This window comes from Lycium ferocissimum, chromosome 5, assembly GCF_029784015.1.
Source record: "Lycium ferocissimum isolate CSIRO_LF1 chromosome 5, AGI_CSIRO_Lferr_CH_V1, whole genome shotgun sequence".
Lineage (NCBI taxonomy): Eukaryota > Viridiplantae > Streptophyta > Magnoliopsida > Solanales > Solanaceae > Lycium > Lycium ferocissimum.
This window is the reverse complement of record NC_081346.1, coordinates 15212754-15228761: the sequence shown is the minus strand read 5'-3', so window position 1 is coordinate 15228761 and position 16008 is coordinate 15212754. Positions and strand designations below refer to the sequence as shown.

Genomic DNA, 16008 nt, shown 5'->3' with positions numbered 1-16008 from the left:
TTCATGTCTCAAGATGAAATTTTGTTGCTGAATGATACCATCGATTCAATGGACAGAGACCCCAAAATTTTCTAATCCATAACTGATGTCAATTACTGCTTGACTTCTTCATTTCATGCTAAAACCACCAACACAAGATGAGAGATGGTTGCTGATATACATTTGAAAGGGCCAAACTTAAAGCAAAAATCTTAGTCCCATACAAGCCGCCAAAAGAATACATAAACTAAAAGAAAACTCCCCCGTATAATTTGGTAAGAACCACCTTAACCTTGCACGTGCCTTTGTCAACAAGGCTTAAACCAACTTTGGGCGAAACATTCAGGTGTCAAGCACGCAAATTCTGAAGACACCGGAGTGGTCAAAAAATGCACCAAAAGATAAAGTTAGCAGACCATCTTCCCAATGAACGCAAGGCTTTTCACAGCATAACCCTGAAACCTGGTCTAATGAATTCATGTTAGTTCAGTTTTCTGACTATCAACTTGTTGGGAACTGTGCAGAGTTGGCCATGTCCTGGATTGTGCTCCAAAGGATACATTGTAGTGCCTTTTACATATTTGTGATGTTCAACAGCTGCTTTTCTAAGGTTTGACATGTCCACATCATTTCCTTTCTGTTGCTTCTTGATTATGGAACATGTAGCCAAAAGATTGGTTGATCCAGCTCCAACCCTCCTACGGACATGCAAACCGAGTTTAAACAAGATTGGTAAACAATCTGAACAAAGAAACTTGAAACGACATTTGGATGTGGACATTAAAAGTTATTTCCACAGCAGGAAAAAGAGTCATTTACCTGAGCAATTTCTCTGATGCAATTCGGGCAGCAGTGATTGTGCTGCGGCTGGGTAACCACTTCACAACACGATCTGGATCGGCTCGCATTGGGGAATGGATTTTAATAAGCTTTAAAAAATTGATAAATGTTAGATTTGCAATATATTAATGAAGAACGTTCTTATACGCTAAAAGAGAAAAAGTAACAACAGCTGGAAGAGGAAGCATCCAAGTGGTGTATTACTAGTTGTCCTATGACTGTTTTCAAGCTTCTATATAAGGAGTATGGTCTAAATGTTTCTAGTTGTTTCTATTTTAGGAGTATGGTGTAGATGTCTCAAGTACCTGTTGCCTATTTCAGGAGTATTGTGTAAATGTTTCTCCAGGTTGTATCTGCTGGGTCTGTACTTCTGAGTGTGTGTTACTGGAGAATCTGTGATCTCCATGCTCTCTCTTTAGTGATAAGTGTGCTTACTTTCTTCTTTTACAATTCAAGTACGTGGTTAATGATACTATGTACCTAGTATGGCTAATTTCCCTCCCCTTAGACTTATCAAAACAACTTAAGTAATGATAATGAAATATTGCAACAGGAATGAAGGCCCTCATCATTTGGGGAAAAAGAAACAGATTAGCATCTTTATAGAAGTAGTTATAACTAACCCCTAGGCACTCCATCATTTGATAGTATGCCCTTCCTTGCAGAGGTGTATGACCTTGCCGAGACTCTGAAAAGTACCTGGTCCTGTGATGATATGAAGACTTTCTGATCAGGTATGCAGGAAGGGAAGATGTGATGACTATGTTCTAGAAATATTTAGAACAAAGAATATCTGGCATAAGTTGTTTTAGCTTCATTTTACCATTCTTTATAGCCTGGATCAACTGTAAAACCATACATGTCGACAGTGTCACAGATGGAGAGGGCAAATTCTAGAGCCTTCAGTCCAGTTCCTTTTGCTGCTGAACCAAAGGATGCACCCAACATAAGATATACTTTGTTGAGAATGGGAACTTCCTACAGAAAGACATACCAAAGAGGAAGGTGTAAATAAATAATTTCCAGTCTGCCTGAAACAACCTTATTGATGCAGAAATACGGGGTTGAGAATCTTCCAACAAGAGGATATATGTGTAAATAAATAATTTCCAGTCTGCCTGAGAAACAATTTAATTGCATCTCATGGCCAAAGATATATCGAGTTTGGAGAAGGCACTTGGGAGTCAGATACATTAGCTATAGAATAACAAGCAGCACATAATCCAGAAACTATCTCAGGTATACAGACAACAAAACCAATACTCTGGTTTTTATTTCGTTTCGAAAGGGAAAAGGTCTTCCCAAACTAGAGATCAGAAATAACTCACCAAGATTTGGCTTAGTTATAGCCCTTCCCAAACCAAAAGCACACAAGTCAGCTTGGGATTTACAGTCTGTTATGATTATACTGGTGTTACCACTTACCATTCTACATTAGAGACATAGTTATATGCAACATGCATGACACTCTCAGTTCCAAAATAATGCAAATCTAAACATTCCATTTGACCCGTTGTCTTCTTTCCTTTAACCATATAACATATCTAATCCTACCAAGATTCAGTCAAATGATTGGAACTCTAATATCCCTCTCTTAATTTCTTTTCCAATTTTTTCCTCTTATAGTAAGTATGAATGTCCTTGCACCTTGAAATTAAAATCAAATTCACAGGCAAAAGGATTGCAGAAGCTGATCTCTCAATTAATTCCTACAAAAAGAAGAGAGAAAGGAACAGGAAACCATATCTCCATATTACGCAAAAGAGGAAAGCTCCTTCATATTAGTGTATGCTGAAGGTATTTGCGATGCATGCTAGGAAAACTGTGGTTTTTGGGGTTAAGGTAAAAGATGATCTTCTAAAGAGAGTAACATGTAATATGCATTAAATAGAGGAAAGGCACATCTGTTCTTGAAAACCAGCTAATCGGGCAGGCTTGAGTGGCACCACTTTAATATTTCGGATTATCTTATTAAATACAAAAATGCAAACATTTTAAGTGAAATGATAATTAAGTCAGTAGGTGTGCACTAACATGTAGAAAGATAAAGTGAGGTGAAGACACTAGGGAAGACCATGTTAGTTACTTTGACAGATCAAAGTTTTAACAATAGTACAAATGACCCAACAATGAGAAGTATCACCATGTAAAATATTAATATTAGGGCACTATAAAGTAAAGTTGCAAATGCATCGAATCTTCTAAGCAAGTTCACCCAACCTCCACCCCCCGCACCCCCAAAAAAAAAAAAAGAACAATATTGGGTATAGTAGTTAACCATTATCATATGAACATGGATCGCCATGCTGGTGACCTTTGGCCATGGGTTTGTTAAGTGCACCACGATCCAGAACAGATATTAAAATTTCATGGAACAAATTCTTACTTCCTACACTGTTAGATAGTTCTTTATTATAGTCTATGTTAATACACATCATGCAAAACAATGATGTATTTTGCTAGTCCGTGCATATCAAATGCAGAAGAAAGTACTCACCCGAATCATCTTGTTCATGATATCATGTATAGTTGTTTTGACTATCAACACTTCCTTTCCTCTTTCTGTAGAATTTAAGATATTAGCATGATGTAATAAAAGATCAAATCCTACAACAAGTGGTAATTGTGCCAATACCATACAACTCTGCTACTTTGTCAAGAGCTTTAGCAGAACCCCTATTAAGGAGGCGAAATGTACTTTTTGAGCCCACAAATTCTGTGTAGTTCTGTGAAAACAATAAAGAAGGGAGGTGTTAGGGGTACACAAAGTCAAGTGAAAAGGAGAAGTTGATCAGATTGCAAAACCTGTATCGGTGCTCCATTTTCCCTGAAAACAGCTTCATAGCTATCAATCTCATCACCAAATTTTGTTTTAAGAAGATCTCCTGAGTTGCCAATAACAGCACATCGACCATACTGTCTTGGAAACAATGGTGGTCTTTCTGGAAGTACTAGAGAGAGCTTCTCCATGCAAAGAGTTCTATTTTCACATCGGTTCCTGCACCAGAAAAGTGATACGTCCACAAAGATCAGCAAACCTCCCAGATTTTTTAGTTACAGGAAGTTGAAGTTCACGCTAATTGTAAAATTCTTCATGAAAGATTGAAGAAATTTTATGAGCATTAAGAGGTAACAACCATACGATATAAAAAGTACATATTTCGCACTGCTGTAAGATCAAATAGAATATTTCGGTTATATTACATCAAAAAGCAAGCAACAATCAACATAGTTAAGTGACTGTCGACATTTGTCTTTGAGAAGCAAAAGTTAATCACACCAATCATGGTTATGCAGCTAATTATGCACTTATATATTTAATTAAGGACTGTGATAGTACCAACAATATCGACAACCATATGGTCAAGAGTGAGATCACACTTACAGAAGTACTCCCTTATTAATCCTTCTCCATGCATAGTCCTCCCATCCATTTGGTAGGGCATCAATGTACTCCTTCGTGAGTACTGTGGTGCTGTTCCTCACCTAGCAATCATCCCACTGTATTTAAATCAATTGTAGTATGTAAAATAATACAGGAGCTGTAAACTTTAGGTAAGCCAGCATCAAGCAAATGCTCTAATCAGAGAAACAGAACATCTTAATTTCAATAATATCACAAATAGTATAAATTAAATCCAGTTCATGTGAAAAACTTACTGACCTGTTCCCAAGTAGCCACAGCTTCACATAAGTTCAGTTCATATGACAAGCCCTCAAGTTCTCCAGTTTTTGGATCTTTCTATTATATGTGAAACCAAAAAAAAGGTGGTTAGGTACTAGGTGAGGATATTCAACGACAAATTTGAGAGTGTCCAATTTTGTGAAATAAGTATCGCGTGAGAGGGAAATCAAGTGCGCGTGCAAGAAAGAGAATTAGGCGATTTATGTGTCATGCTTTGAATGATGATGAAGATTAAACTACCATGGTAGCCAAGACAGTTGCCCTATGTTACCTTTACGGAAAGAAGGGGAGGTGGGGGGTGGGGTGGGGGTGCAGTGCACAAACAAAAAACTTACCCACTTTGGTACTGTTTCACTGGGAAACTTCATTATAACCTCACAGTAGTCCCTGCCACTTGCAGCTTGTAAACCTAACCCATTTGCACTCTGCATCACTTTCCAGTTAGCTAATACAACAAACATGTAGGATGAGATATGCGTTCAACCAGTCTTAAAGATCTAATAGCTAAAGTACAGTAATCTCCTTTCAGTCATTACATATAAACCATAAACACAATAACCAGAACAAAGTAAATCCTCACTATTTTTGTAGCTGAAGTCGCCAAGGGGAATAAGCATAACTATGAAAACTATGCACAGAATAGTATACTTAATCTTTTTCAACTTCCCCTGAACCTGAAGTACGCAGATCTGTTTAGCTTTGCAGCAGAGAGAGAAGCAACTATTGCTCAGTGCAGAACTTGGAATGACCAGACTGTTAGTTTTCGAAGGAATACGTTCATTGAAAAACGGAGAGCATAGCTACAAGATTTGGAGCAGGTTAGTGCACTCTCAGACGAACCTGATTCACTGGCCTGGACTGCTATCAGTAGTGCAAGGTTCACTATGAAGTCTTGCTACCAAAGCCTCATCACCGCTGGACTCAGATTTATAATGGGTGTGGAAAATGATATGGAAGACTAATGGCCCTCATAAATTGGCTTGCTTCGGTTGGTTAATGGTGCATGATACCTGCTTGACACAAAGGAACTTGCAGAGGAGGGGACTGCAAATTATGCAGCAAATGCTACGTGGAGCATATAAATGGACAGTGAACACCTCTTTCTCATTGCCCAGTGGCAGCCCAATTTTGGGTACGCTTTCTGAAATTATTGGAGTTGAATTGGTGTTGCCTAGGTCACTTGAAAACTTACTCTGTTGCAGGTATGGTCCTAAGTTCAGATACGAGTTGAAGGGATGTGGAGGAAGATTACCAGCCTGCATTGCTTGGGTTTTGTGGAATAAAACTTTAGATATTTTTAAGGAAAGCCTGCGACTGTACATGCTTTTAAGTTGAAGTGGCTTAGTATGTTAGCTCTCTGGTGTACATTGCATTATGTATCATGAGAATAGCCTGGTAGATTTCATACACTTGTTATAGGAAAGCTGATTGTAAAGATTTGGATCTCTTTTGTATTGACAGGTTGCCTTAGTGTGTGGATTTTGGGCATTAATGAAAACTTTTGCTTACTTAGCAAGAACATATTCTTCAGCTTTCATCTTAAACTTATGAAGAATGCTATTCCATATGCTTAATCAAAAAAGAAATGCTACCGACATCTCTAAACTAACGATACAGAGGTAAAAAATGCCGATCAAAGCTTAACCAACATTACCCCACGGTACGAAAAGCAAGCTACAAAAAACGCAAAAAAGCTCTACGGTCTATTGGGGCTTTAAGCGCAAAGCTCAAATAAAGCGTGGGCTTTAATGAAAAAAGGCGCAAATGGAGAAAAAATACAAATATATATATGTTTATTCCAAGACTAATAATTATAAGCACGAATAACAAATATATGGAAGACGAAATTGAAAAAAAAAACAGCAAAGTGAAATATCAACATTTAGTGTAGCCTTTTAAGGAACCGCTCATTGCCAATGAAAGGTATGTCTTAGAGCCTTGATGACGACACCAAAGCGCACATTAAGCGACGCGAAGCGCTCAACATTTTCTGAGCCTCGTTTCAGGGCTTAAGCGCGCCTTTGACAACACTGGTGGACGTTTAATCAGAGAAGTTTAGCTATGCTAGATAAGATTACAGACTAAGATTTAACGTCCCGAGATCCAAGCCACCAGTAACTAAACAGTAATGATATTTATCAATGGCAGTAATAAACAGAAATATACAAATCAAGCCTAAGATACCTTCATTTTCTAGCGTCTCCACAAAAGCAGTAACTAAAAAAAGTGCACGAAAAATACATATTAACCTATACATTAGGCAAATCAGAGCTTAGTTAATTAGAGCAACGAGAACACCACAAATCCAACTTACCACGCACTTTTGGAAACCAGATTGTAGAGACTGTAATGCCTCCAAATCCTCATCTGATATATGATATGATCCATCTACAAACAAATAACAAAGAAAACATATCAATAAATAGTAATTTTATTTTTCTCTCTTTCAGTCCTAATAAATAAATAATGTAGGCGTACTTGGAGTGGAAAGACCAGCGATGTAGATGAGAATAGCTCCAAATCCAGAGGCCAAAGCAACTGCAAATGCAAGCTTCAGTAGCTTCATCTAAATCTATATATATTACACTACTTAGCCAATTTTCTAGCAATTTATCATTCAATGATATGATTGCTTTCTTTTAGGTGAGTGTGTATGTGAATATGGTGAGCGTTAGATCTGGAAGAGGAAATTGAACTGTTTTTAATTTTTCGCTCTCAATTCAGTGATGCACTGGCAGCTTCGCTTTTTTTTTCTTTTAAAATGGAAAAAATTCTTTCACAAAATCAAGTTAAAAAACGTGTCTTCCAGTCAATTCAGCTTATTTTTTCTTAGTTTAGGCTCATAAACTTTGCAATATTCCTTCTACTGCCCCATTGAAATACTACTATTCTATTTTAGACCACAGAGAAATTGTCAATATATGGAATTCTACTCTTTTACAATTGGGAGTCATGGAATGTACAAAATTAATCTTGTTATTATGAATAAATGGTGAATAGCATATGTGGATGCCATGTGGCCATCAGTACCGTAGCAAACTCTTTTGCCCAAGTTTTAGTTGGCTTATAAATAGCCATATGTGGTGTAGATGAAAATACATCCCAAAAATAGTAAAAGAAAAGAAATAGTTCTACGGTCGTGTCGCTCACTTAATGCCTTTATTGTTTTTCTGTAATTCTAGTACTCGATATTATTTTATCAAGTTATCAAGATTCACATATTTCAATCTTCTAAAAGTAATTTTTGAGTTTCTGCTTCAGCTTTCATCATGTCAAATTTATCAAAACTTGAATCTGTGACACTTGACATTACCGGAAGAATTATTTATCATGGGTCTTTGATGCTGAAATTCACCTTGACGCTAAAGGTCTTGGGTATACTATTAAACAAGGAAATAAAACATCAAGTCAAGATAAAGCCAAGGCTATGATTTTCCTTCGTCATCATCTCCATGAAGGAAAAACTAAATATTTAACTGCGAAAGATCAACTTGAATTGTGGAATAATTTAAACGACCGACATGAACACCTAAATCAATTTTTCACATTATATGACTAGATGCATCTTCGGCTTTAAGATTTTAAAATTGTGACTGATTATAATTCGATTTATCCATCAAGTGAGTTCAGTATTAAAATTGTGTGGAGAAACTAGCATTAATGAACACTTACTAGAGAATTTTAGAGAATTTTTTTTACCACTTTTCATGCTTCAAATGTGTTATTAAGTAATACCGTGAAAAGTGGGTTCAAAAGTATGTTGGTTTAATTTCATGCCTCTTTGTGGGTCGAGCGTATCGATAATACTCTATTAATGAAAAATCATGAATTGATCGATTGTCGCTCCATTCCGATTTTAATTACTTTATACCTTAATTAAAGAAGGCAAAATAATTCTGTGCTTATTTACGTGAACGTGAAAGAGACGTCATAATTATCGTCAATGGTGAGAATTAACAAAAGACCAATAAGTGGTTCTCAAAATAATCTTGAATTAAAGTTAATATGTGCCACGTGAGGATGAAAGGTCATTACAACACGTGTTTGTCATACTACCGATCATTTTGTCAAGATTTATCAATCTCGAAGGAGGCAAAAATAACGTGGTTTAATAATGATGAATTAGCCTCCTCAAATAAACATGATGCTATTGAAGCAAATCTTGTTTATAAAGATGATGATTTTAAAAGCCTCTCAATTATTACTCATTTAGAGGTTTTCAAGACTTCGTGATGATATTGACCAAAAAGAACCGATCACCTCACTGGGGAATAGTATTGTGAGAAAAGTAGTTGCTTACTTTTATGTTTGTCACTAGTTTGTTTTTCTTAAATGTATTTCCTAAAACATCATGTCTTACTAGTTTCTACATTTCTAGTGCAATCTCTTAAAGTTGTTTGTTTTCACATTTCTTATAATGTACCTTTTATTTTTATGAAGAATATGAAAATCTCCCCAATCATCAGTTGGACCCAAGATCAATTACGATTTACGATGATATTTCTACTATATGAGAAGAGTGGGTTGGATCGTCGTCCAGCCACTCTTCTAGAATAGAAGAGTGGGTTGGATCGTCGTCTACCCACTCTTCTAGAACAGAAGAAGTAAATTTTTTTTTTTAAAAAGGTGGGGCCCACTCTTCTATAATAGTAGAAATTAAAAAAAATTAAGATGGGGCCCACTCTTTTATAATAGGAGAAATATTTTTTTAAAAAATTAAGGTGGGGTCCACGTGAATAATTAGGAGACAATTGCCAAAAAAAAATAATAAGGTGGATCCACGTGAAGAAGTAGGAGACAATTGCAAAAAAAAAAATATATGGGGTCCACGAGAAGAAGTTGGAGACAATTGCAACAAAAAAAAAATATAGGACATTTAAAGAATGATAATAAGTTCAGAAAATGGTAAAAAAGTGACGCTTTAGAAAATTTAAAAAAATAGAAATTCGGGGAAAAGAAATAACAATTTAAATTGATCTATAATAGTAAATTAAAAAAAATTAAGGTGGGGCTACGTCTTCTATAATAGTAGAAATAAAAAAAATTAAGGTGGGGTCCACGTGAAGAAGTAGGAGACAATTTAAAAATAAAAATAAAATAAAAGTCCAAGAAGTAGAGTACAATTCGACAAAAAAAGGACATTTAAATAATGATAATAGGTTCGTAAAATGGTTTTCATTTTTTAGAGAAAATTTAAATTATAAATTCGGAAAAAAATAACGATTTAAATTGAACACAAACCGCTAAAAGAAGTCATAAAACCAAAAGATTTAAAACTTATACCTTTGGGTATAGTTTTATGTCACGACCCGATAGGGGGCCATGCCACGGTAACAAGCCGACCACCGAGCACCACTCATTATGCTAATCATCATTTAGACACACACAATCTCAAGGCTATACAAATATATATACATAAGCCCTCACGGCCGCAAAAATGATATACAAAATTAAACAACGATGTATTTAAATATATACTACTACCCACACATACGTATACGAGCCTAACTTCAGAAGCGAAACATAAGGACGGGACAGGACCCCGTTATACCCAAATATGTACACAAGAGAATGTATCAACAAATGGCACCTCCGGAGTAGGGAAGTGCTCCTGTGCAAGCTGATCTGGCTCCTAAGGATCTGGACCGTCCCCCTGTCTACCTGTGGGCATGAATACAGCGTCCAAAAGGAAAAAGACGTCAGTACGAATAATGTACTGTGTATGTAAGGCATGCATGGTAACATAATAAAAAAATATATAAAGCATAAGAAGAGAAGATCACTGTAACTGCTTGCCCCTTGAGGCAGAATCATGCATGCTAACTTATACCAATACAACAATCATGTATGCATATGTTGGTTCATTTTGACCATATGGGTACGGTGTGATCATCATTAGCTCGCGTCGGGGTAAACTTCTCTCAAAAAGTTGCCCACTAAGTGTGTACGCCCATGCCATCCAGACACGGTGTAATCATCATCATTTACGACCTCCCGTATGTAGTGACCGCCCGGCCACATAGCGGTGTAATCATACACACACATAATACAGGCATGCACGGGAGCTCAAGTAAAAGTTATAACTCACCGGAGCGAGGTCGGGAACCTCCAATTACATTATGGAATAATCATCATCGGCATACTCACCCCGGAGAGCTATATCATGATGTGAGACAACAACAAGAGGGTAACATTGAAATCATAAAATAGGACTATCAAACTTATGAAAGCATCATTATCATAGAACATATCCCATCTCTATCTCGTAGGAAACTCTTAATGCTCTTTAGCTTTCATCTTTTGGGATGTAAGAAGGTCATGAGAATTTTCGGAAAGAAATCACAATCTATAAGAATTATGCCTTGAAGGAAGGGCTAGCCTTACATACCTTTTTGTCTTTGTAACTCTATTGCCTACTTGCTTGCCTTTTGAGCTCGCGAGTCTACCTTCAAGAGAATTTGTACTAAGATTAGACAACCAGAATAGACAACCGGAAATATACTTAAGCTTAAGCTAGAGTAACTAAGAGTTAATGACAATTTGATGACATTTCCTTCGTTTCGACAACTTCTTCCATAAATAAGATAACCCTCAAACATCAATAAGAACACCCATGATAACATAATCAACAAATTCTTCAAGTTAAATATTGTTTACTTCTTAAATCCATCTTCAAAATCATCCATAACCATACCAATAATACAACTTCATATTCATTCTCATATAATACTCCTTTAACATCATTTGTATTATTCAACACAAGATTGTACTCGTAACATGTCAAGAACTATTATTCAAGTCAAGTCATTATTCAAGAGTATCCTTTATTTCCATATTTGTACTCAATATTCTTAATAACATGATTTGAGCATAAAACTTACCTTTGATGATGTAGGAATGGACTTTGGATGTAAATACAATGGAGAAAACCCCCTTCAACACCAAAGAGATTCTTGGTTTACACAAACCCTAGATAGTATCCTCGCATTTGATTCTACTAATTCTTGGTGTTTACTCCTTGATTTCCCTTGGATATATGATGGTATGATGAGAGAATTTTTCTAGAACCTTCAAGACTTAGAGAGAGACTGAAATCTGAAAATTAGGATCATAACTCGTCTATTTATAGGTGAAACTGAAAAGCTCCAGAGAAGCGGGTTGACGACCCGTCGACGTGTCGACGGTCCGTCGACTTACTTTGTCGACTTACACCTGAGAATCTCTGATTGCAGAAACATGTTGACGGTCGGGTCGACGGTCCCGTCGACGATCCGTCGACTTGACCCGTCGAATTGCGCCTGCAAATCTCACGTAGGAAACGTTGACGATGCACAAGGACGGTCCGTCGAACGGCTGGTGTCGCATTCCCCTGGAATCCGTTCGAGTGTTTCGCCAATTTGACCCGTTCGACTTCTGACCCCATAAATCACCAGGAATACCTGTTGGTACATTGTATTCGGGGTAAGATATTCTCTACTTTAACTTTCTCCAACAAACTTTCTTCTCTTTTTCCCCAAACGTCTTTGGAATTTTAATTAGAATCATTAAGTATCCCTTCTTACTAGTAGGGACATCATATACACGTTAACTTAAGTTGGCCTATTCACCGCACAACGACATGAAATTTCCGAGGTGTAACAGTTTAGACACATACGTCTCACACAAATAATGAGGAATAACATCTGAGAATCTCTGATTGCAGAAACATGTTGACGGTCGGGTCGACGGTCCCGTCGACTTGACCCGTCGAATTGCGCCTACAAATCTCAGTCTGTAGGAACATGTTGACGATGCACAGTGACGGTCCGTCGACGTGTCGACGGCCCATCTAAACATGACCGTTCAATAATTTCTTTCGAATCCTTAGATTTCGCCAATTCGACCCGTTCGACTTCTGACCCCATAAATCACCAGGAATACCTGTTGGTACATTGTATTCGGGGTAAGATATTCTCTACTTTAACTTTCTCCAACAAACTTTCTTCTCTTTTTCCCCAAACGTCTTTGGAATCCTAATTAGAATCATTAAGTATCCCTTCTTACTAGTAGGGACATCATATACACCTTACCTTACATTGGTCTATTCACCGCACAATGACATGAAATTTTCCGAGGTGTAACAGTTTAGACACATACGTCTCACACAAATAATGAGGAATGACATCAAAAAGGCGAAATGTCAACTATCAAGAAACGTATACACATATTTTCTTAAAATAGTAAAGTTGGTCTATACTTAAAAATTTAAGACTATAACAAATCCGACATGAAAGCATTTTCGGTGTTGAGTAGAAGGAAAGAGACGATGGCATGAAACTCGGTAGGAGAAGTGTATTTCAAATCTTTCAATTGGAGAACCAAACCAGGAAATTCATATATGGGAGAAGAGACTAAGTAAAATAATTTATTGATATTTTCAATTTATTGAATTATACTTTCTATAATAAAAATTCCATAATTATATTACTAAAAGGTACTCTCTCTGTCCTAATTTATGTGACATAGTTTGACTAGGCACGAAGTTTAAAAAATAAAAGAAAGATCTTTGAAACTTATGATCTAAAACAAGTCATAGATATTTGTGTGGATTTAAATCATTTCATTAAAGATAAAAGGGGAAGTTTCAAGTTAAATGATTTCTAAACATAAAAATATCATTCTTTTTTTTTTAGACAGAATAAAAAAAAAAGTGTGCTACTATTTTTTGTGTTGGGCCCGTGCTAGCACGGGCTTTCATCATCTAGTATGTCTTATGGATAGTGCTACAACACACACAATTTTAAGAGATAAGAAATACTTCTCTTATTTGGTAATGAAAGAAGCCAATGTTAATACAATATCTGGAAGTACGAGATTAATTGAAGGCTCTGGAAAAGCTAATTTATTATTATTCGGAGGAACAAATTTGGCAATTAATGAAGCATTATATTGTAGTAAGTCTCAAAGAAACTTACTGAGTTTCAAAGACATTCGCCAAAATGGCTATCATATTGAGACTACAAATGATGAAAAGATTGAATATCTTTATATTACTAGAATGATGTCAGGTAAGAACTATGTGCTAGAAAAGTTACCCGCCCTTTCTTCCGGTTTATACAACACAAGTATAAGCATGGTTGAAACACATGCCATAGTAAACCAAAAGTTTGCTAATTCAAATGATTTTATTATTTGGCATGACCGCTTGGGTCATCCCGGTTCTAATATGATGCGCAAAATAAGAGAATTCATAGGGCACTCTTTGAAGAACCGTGAAGATTCTTCAATTCAAGAAATTCTCTTGTGGTGAATGTTCTGAAGGCAAATTAATTACTTGACCATCAACAATTAAAGTTGGGTTAAATCCCCTGCATTTTTGGAACGTATACAAGGTGATATATGTGGGTCCATTCACCCACCATGTGGACCATTTAAATATTATATGGTTTTAATAGATACATCTACAAGATGGTCACATGTGTGTTTGTTATCAACTCGCAATTTGGCATTTGCGAGTTTACTTGCTCAAATAATAAGATTAAGCGTACAATTTCCAGATTATGCGATTAAGACAATTCACCTCGATAATACTGGTGAGTTTACATCCCAAGCTTTTAATGATTATTGTATATCAACTGGGATAACAGTTGATCAGCATCCGATTGCTCATGTTCATACTCAAAATGGTCTAGCGAAATCATTAATCAAACGCCTCCAATTAGCGCTAGACCAATGCTTATGAGAACAAAACTTCCCTTTTCGGTATGGGGTCACAAAACATTTGCATGCAAATAATCCCTCTTGTGTGGATTAGGCCTACAAGTTATCATAAAGTCTCCCCATTACAATTGGCTTTTGGTTATGAGCCGAATATTTCCCATACGAATATTTGCATGTGCGGTATGTGTTCCAATGGCTCCATCACAAAGCACAAAAACAAGTCCCCAAAGAAGGTTGGGGATATATGTTGGTATGAATCTCCTTCATTACAAAATATTTGGAACCTATGGTGGAGATTTATTTATGGCAAGATTTGTTGATTGCCATTTTGATGAATCAATATATCCAGCATTAGGGGGAGAAAATAAGCAGCTGAAAAATGAGATAGATTGGAATGCATTATCACTATCTCATTTAGATCCTCGTACAAATCAATGTGAACAAGAAGTTCAAAAGATAATCTGTTTGCAAAATACTGCAAATCAATTGCCAGATGCATTCACTGACCTATCAAGGATTACCAAATCTCATATTCTAGCTGCTAATGCTCCAATTAGAGTAGATGTCCTGATAGGACAATCAATTAAGGCAAATGAGTCTAAACCACAATTAAAACATGGTAGACCAATCGATTCAAAAGATAAAAATCCTCGAAAAAGAAAAAGAGCAAATAATCAAAATGATAATTATATGGAGGCGGTTGCTCAAGAAGAGCAACGAGACATAACAACTAATAAAACCTCGGAAGAGGTTCAGGTACCTGAAAAATAATGAAAATAAAGAGATCTCAATAAGTTATGTCTCCTCACGAAAAATATGAAATCGAAATGATATAATTGTCGATAATGTTTTTGCCTATATTGTTGCTGATGAAATAATGCAACAAAATGAGGATGTTGAACCAAAATACGTTGATGAATGTAGACAGAGAAATGATTGGACAAAATGGAAAAATGCAATTCAAGTTGAATTAGCTTCGCTTGGAAAGACCGATAGTTTAACACACAAGGTGTAAAGTCAGTGGGGGTACAAATGGATTTTTGTGCGAAAACGAAATGAGAAAAATGAAGTAGTAAGATGTAAAGCAAGACTTGTGGCACAAGGATTTTCGCAAAGACCTGACATTGATTATATGGAGACATATTCTCCTATGGTGGATAAAATCACCTTCAGATATCTTATAAATCTGGCAATTTATGAAAAAATTGATATGCATTTGATGAATGTTGTCACGGCCTATTTATATGGCTCACTGGATAATGATATTTTTATGAAAGTCCCTCAAGGATTCAAAATGCCGGAAGCATATAAAGATTCCCCGGGAAAATTATTCAATAAAGAGGAATTTTTATACGGATTAAAAAAACCAGGGCGCATGTAGTATAATCGCCTTAGCAAATACCTATTGAAAGAAGGTTATAAAAATTACCCAATTTGTCCCTATGTCTTTATGAGAAGGTCTGGATCAGAATTTGTTATAATAGCCGTATATGTTGATGACTTGAATATTATTGGAACTCTTGAAGAGCTTTGAAGGCGATAGAATGTTTGAAAAAGGAATTTGAAATGAAAGACCTTGGAAAGACGAAATTTTTGTCTTGTCTACAAATTGAGCATTTTACAAATAGAATATTTGTCCATCAATCAACATATATTATAAAATAATTTAAAGAGATTTTACATGGATAAAGCACATTCATTGAGTACCACAATGGTTGTGAGATCACTTGATATTAATAAAGATCCATTTTAACGTTATGAAAATGATGAAGAACTTGTTGGTACTGAAATACCATATATGAGTG

General features: G+C 36.1%; 2 protein-coding genes across 2 annotated transcripts; one reads left to right on the top strand and one right to left on the bottom strand.

Moving 5' to 3' along the window:
* LOC132056194 (sialyltransferase-like protein 2) lies at positions 1-7198 on the bottom strand. The gene is made up of 12 exons (XM_059448282.1): positions 6983-7198; positions 6819-6892; positions 4840-4929; positions 4484-4561; positions 4205-4305; positions 3625-3817; positions 3455-3545; positions 3317-3381; positions 1643-1797; positions 1443-1524; positions 799-908; positions 1-677 (listed from the first exon to the last, which is right to left on the bottom strand). Exons 1-12 carry the CDS (start codon positions 7068-7070, stop codon positions 461-463), a joined length of 1344 nt encoding a protein of 447 aa, XP_059304265.1. The 5' UTR covers positions 7071-7198; the 3' UTR covers positions 1-460.
* Positions 7199-14395: 7197 nt separating this feature from the next.
* On the top strand, positions 14396-14974 carry LOC132057590 (uncharacterized). The gene has a single exon (XM_059450219.1). It carries the CDS (start codon positions 14396-14398, stop codon positions 14972-14974), a length of 579 nt encoding a protein of 192 aa, XP_059306202.1.
* The last annotated feature ends 1034 nt before the right edge of the window (positions 14975-16008 follow it).

What these genes read in the sequence shown, in the direction of transcription:
- LOC132057590 (XM_059450219.1), top strand. Translation starts at nt 14,396, where the DNA reads ATGGCTCCATCACAAAGCACAAAAACAAGTCCCCAAAGAAGGTTGGGG.
- LOC132056194 (XM_059448282.1), bottom strand. Translation starts at nt 7,070, where the DNA reads ATGAAGCTACTGAAGCTTGCATTTGCAGTTGCTTTGGCCTCTGGATTT. An exon ending in ATTAATAAGGGAGTACTTCT is followed by an intron (nt 3,818 to 4,204) that starts GTAAGTGTGATC and finishes TTTCTGGTGCAG; the next exon opens with GAACCGATGTGAAAATAGAA. An exon ending in CAAAGTAGCAGAGTTGTATG is followed by an intron (nt 3,382 to 3,454) that starts GTATTGGCACAA and finishes TAAATTCTACAG; the next exon opens with AAAGAGGAAAGGAAGTGTTG.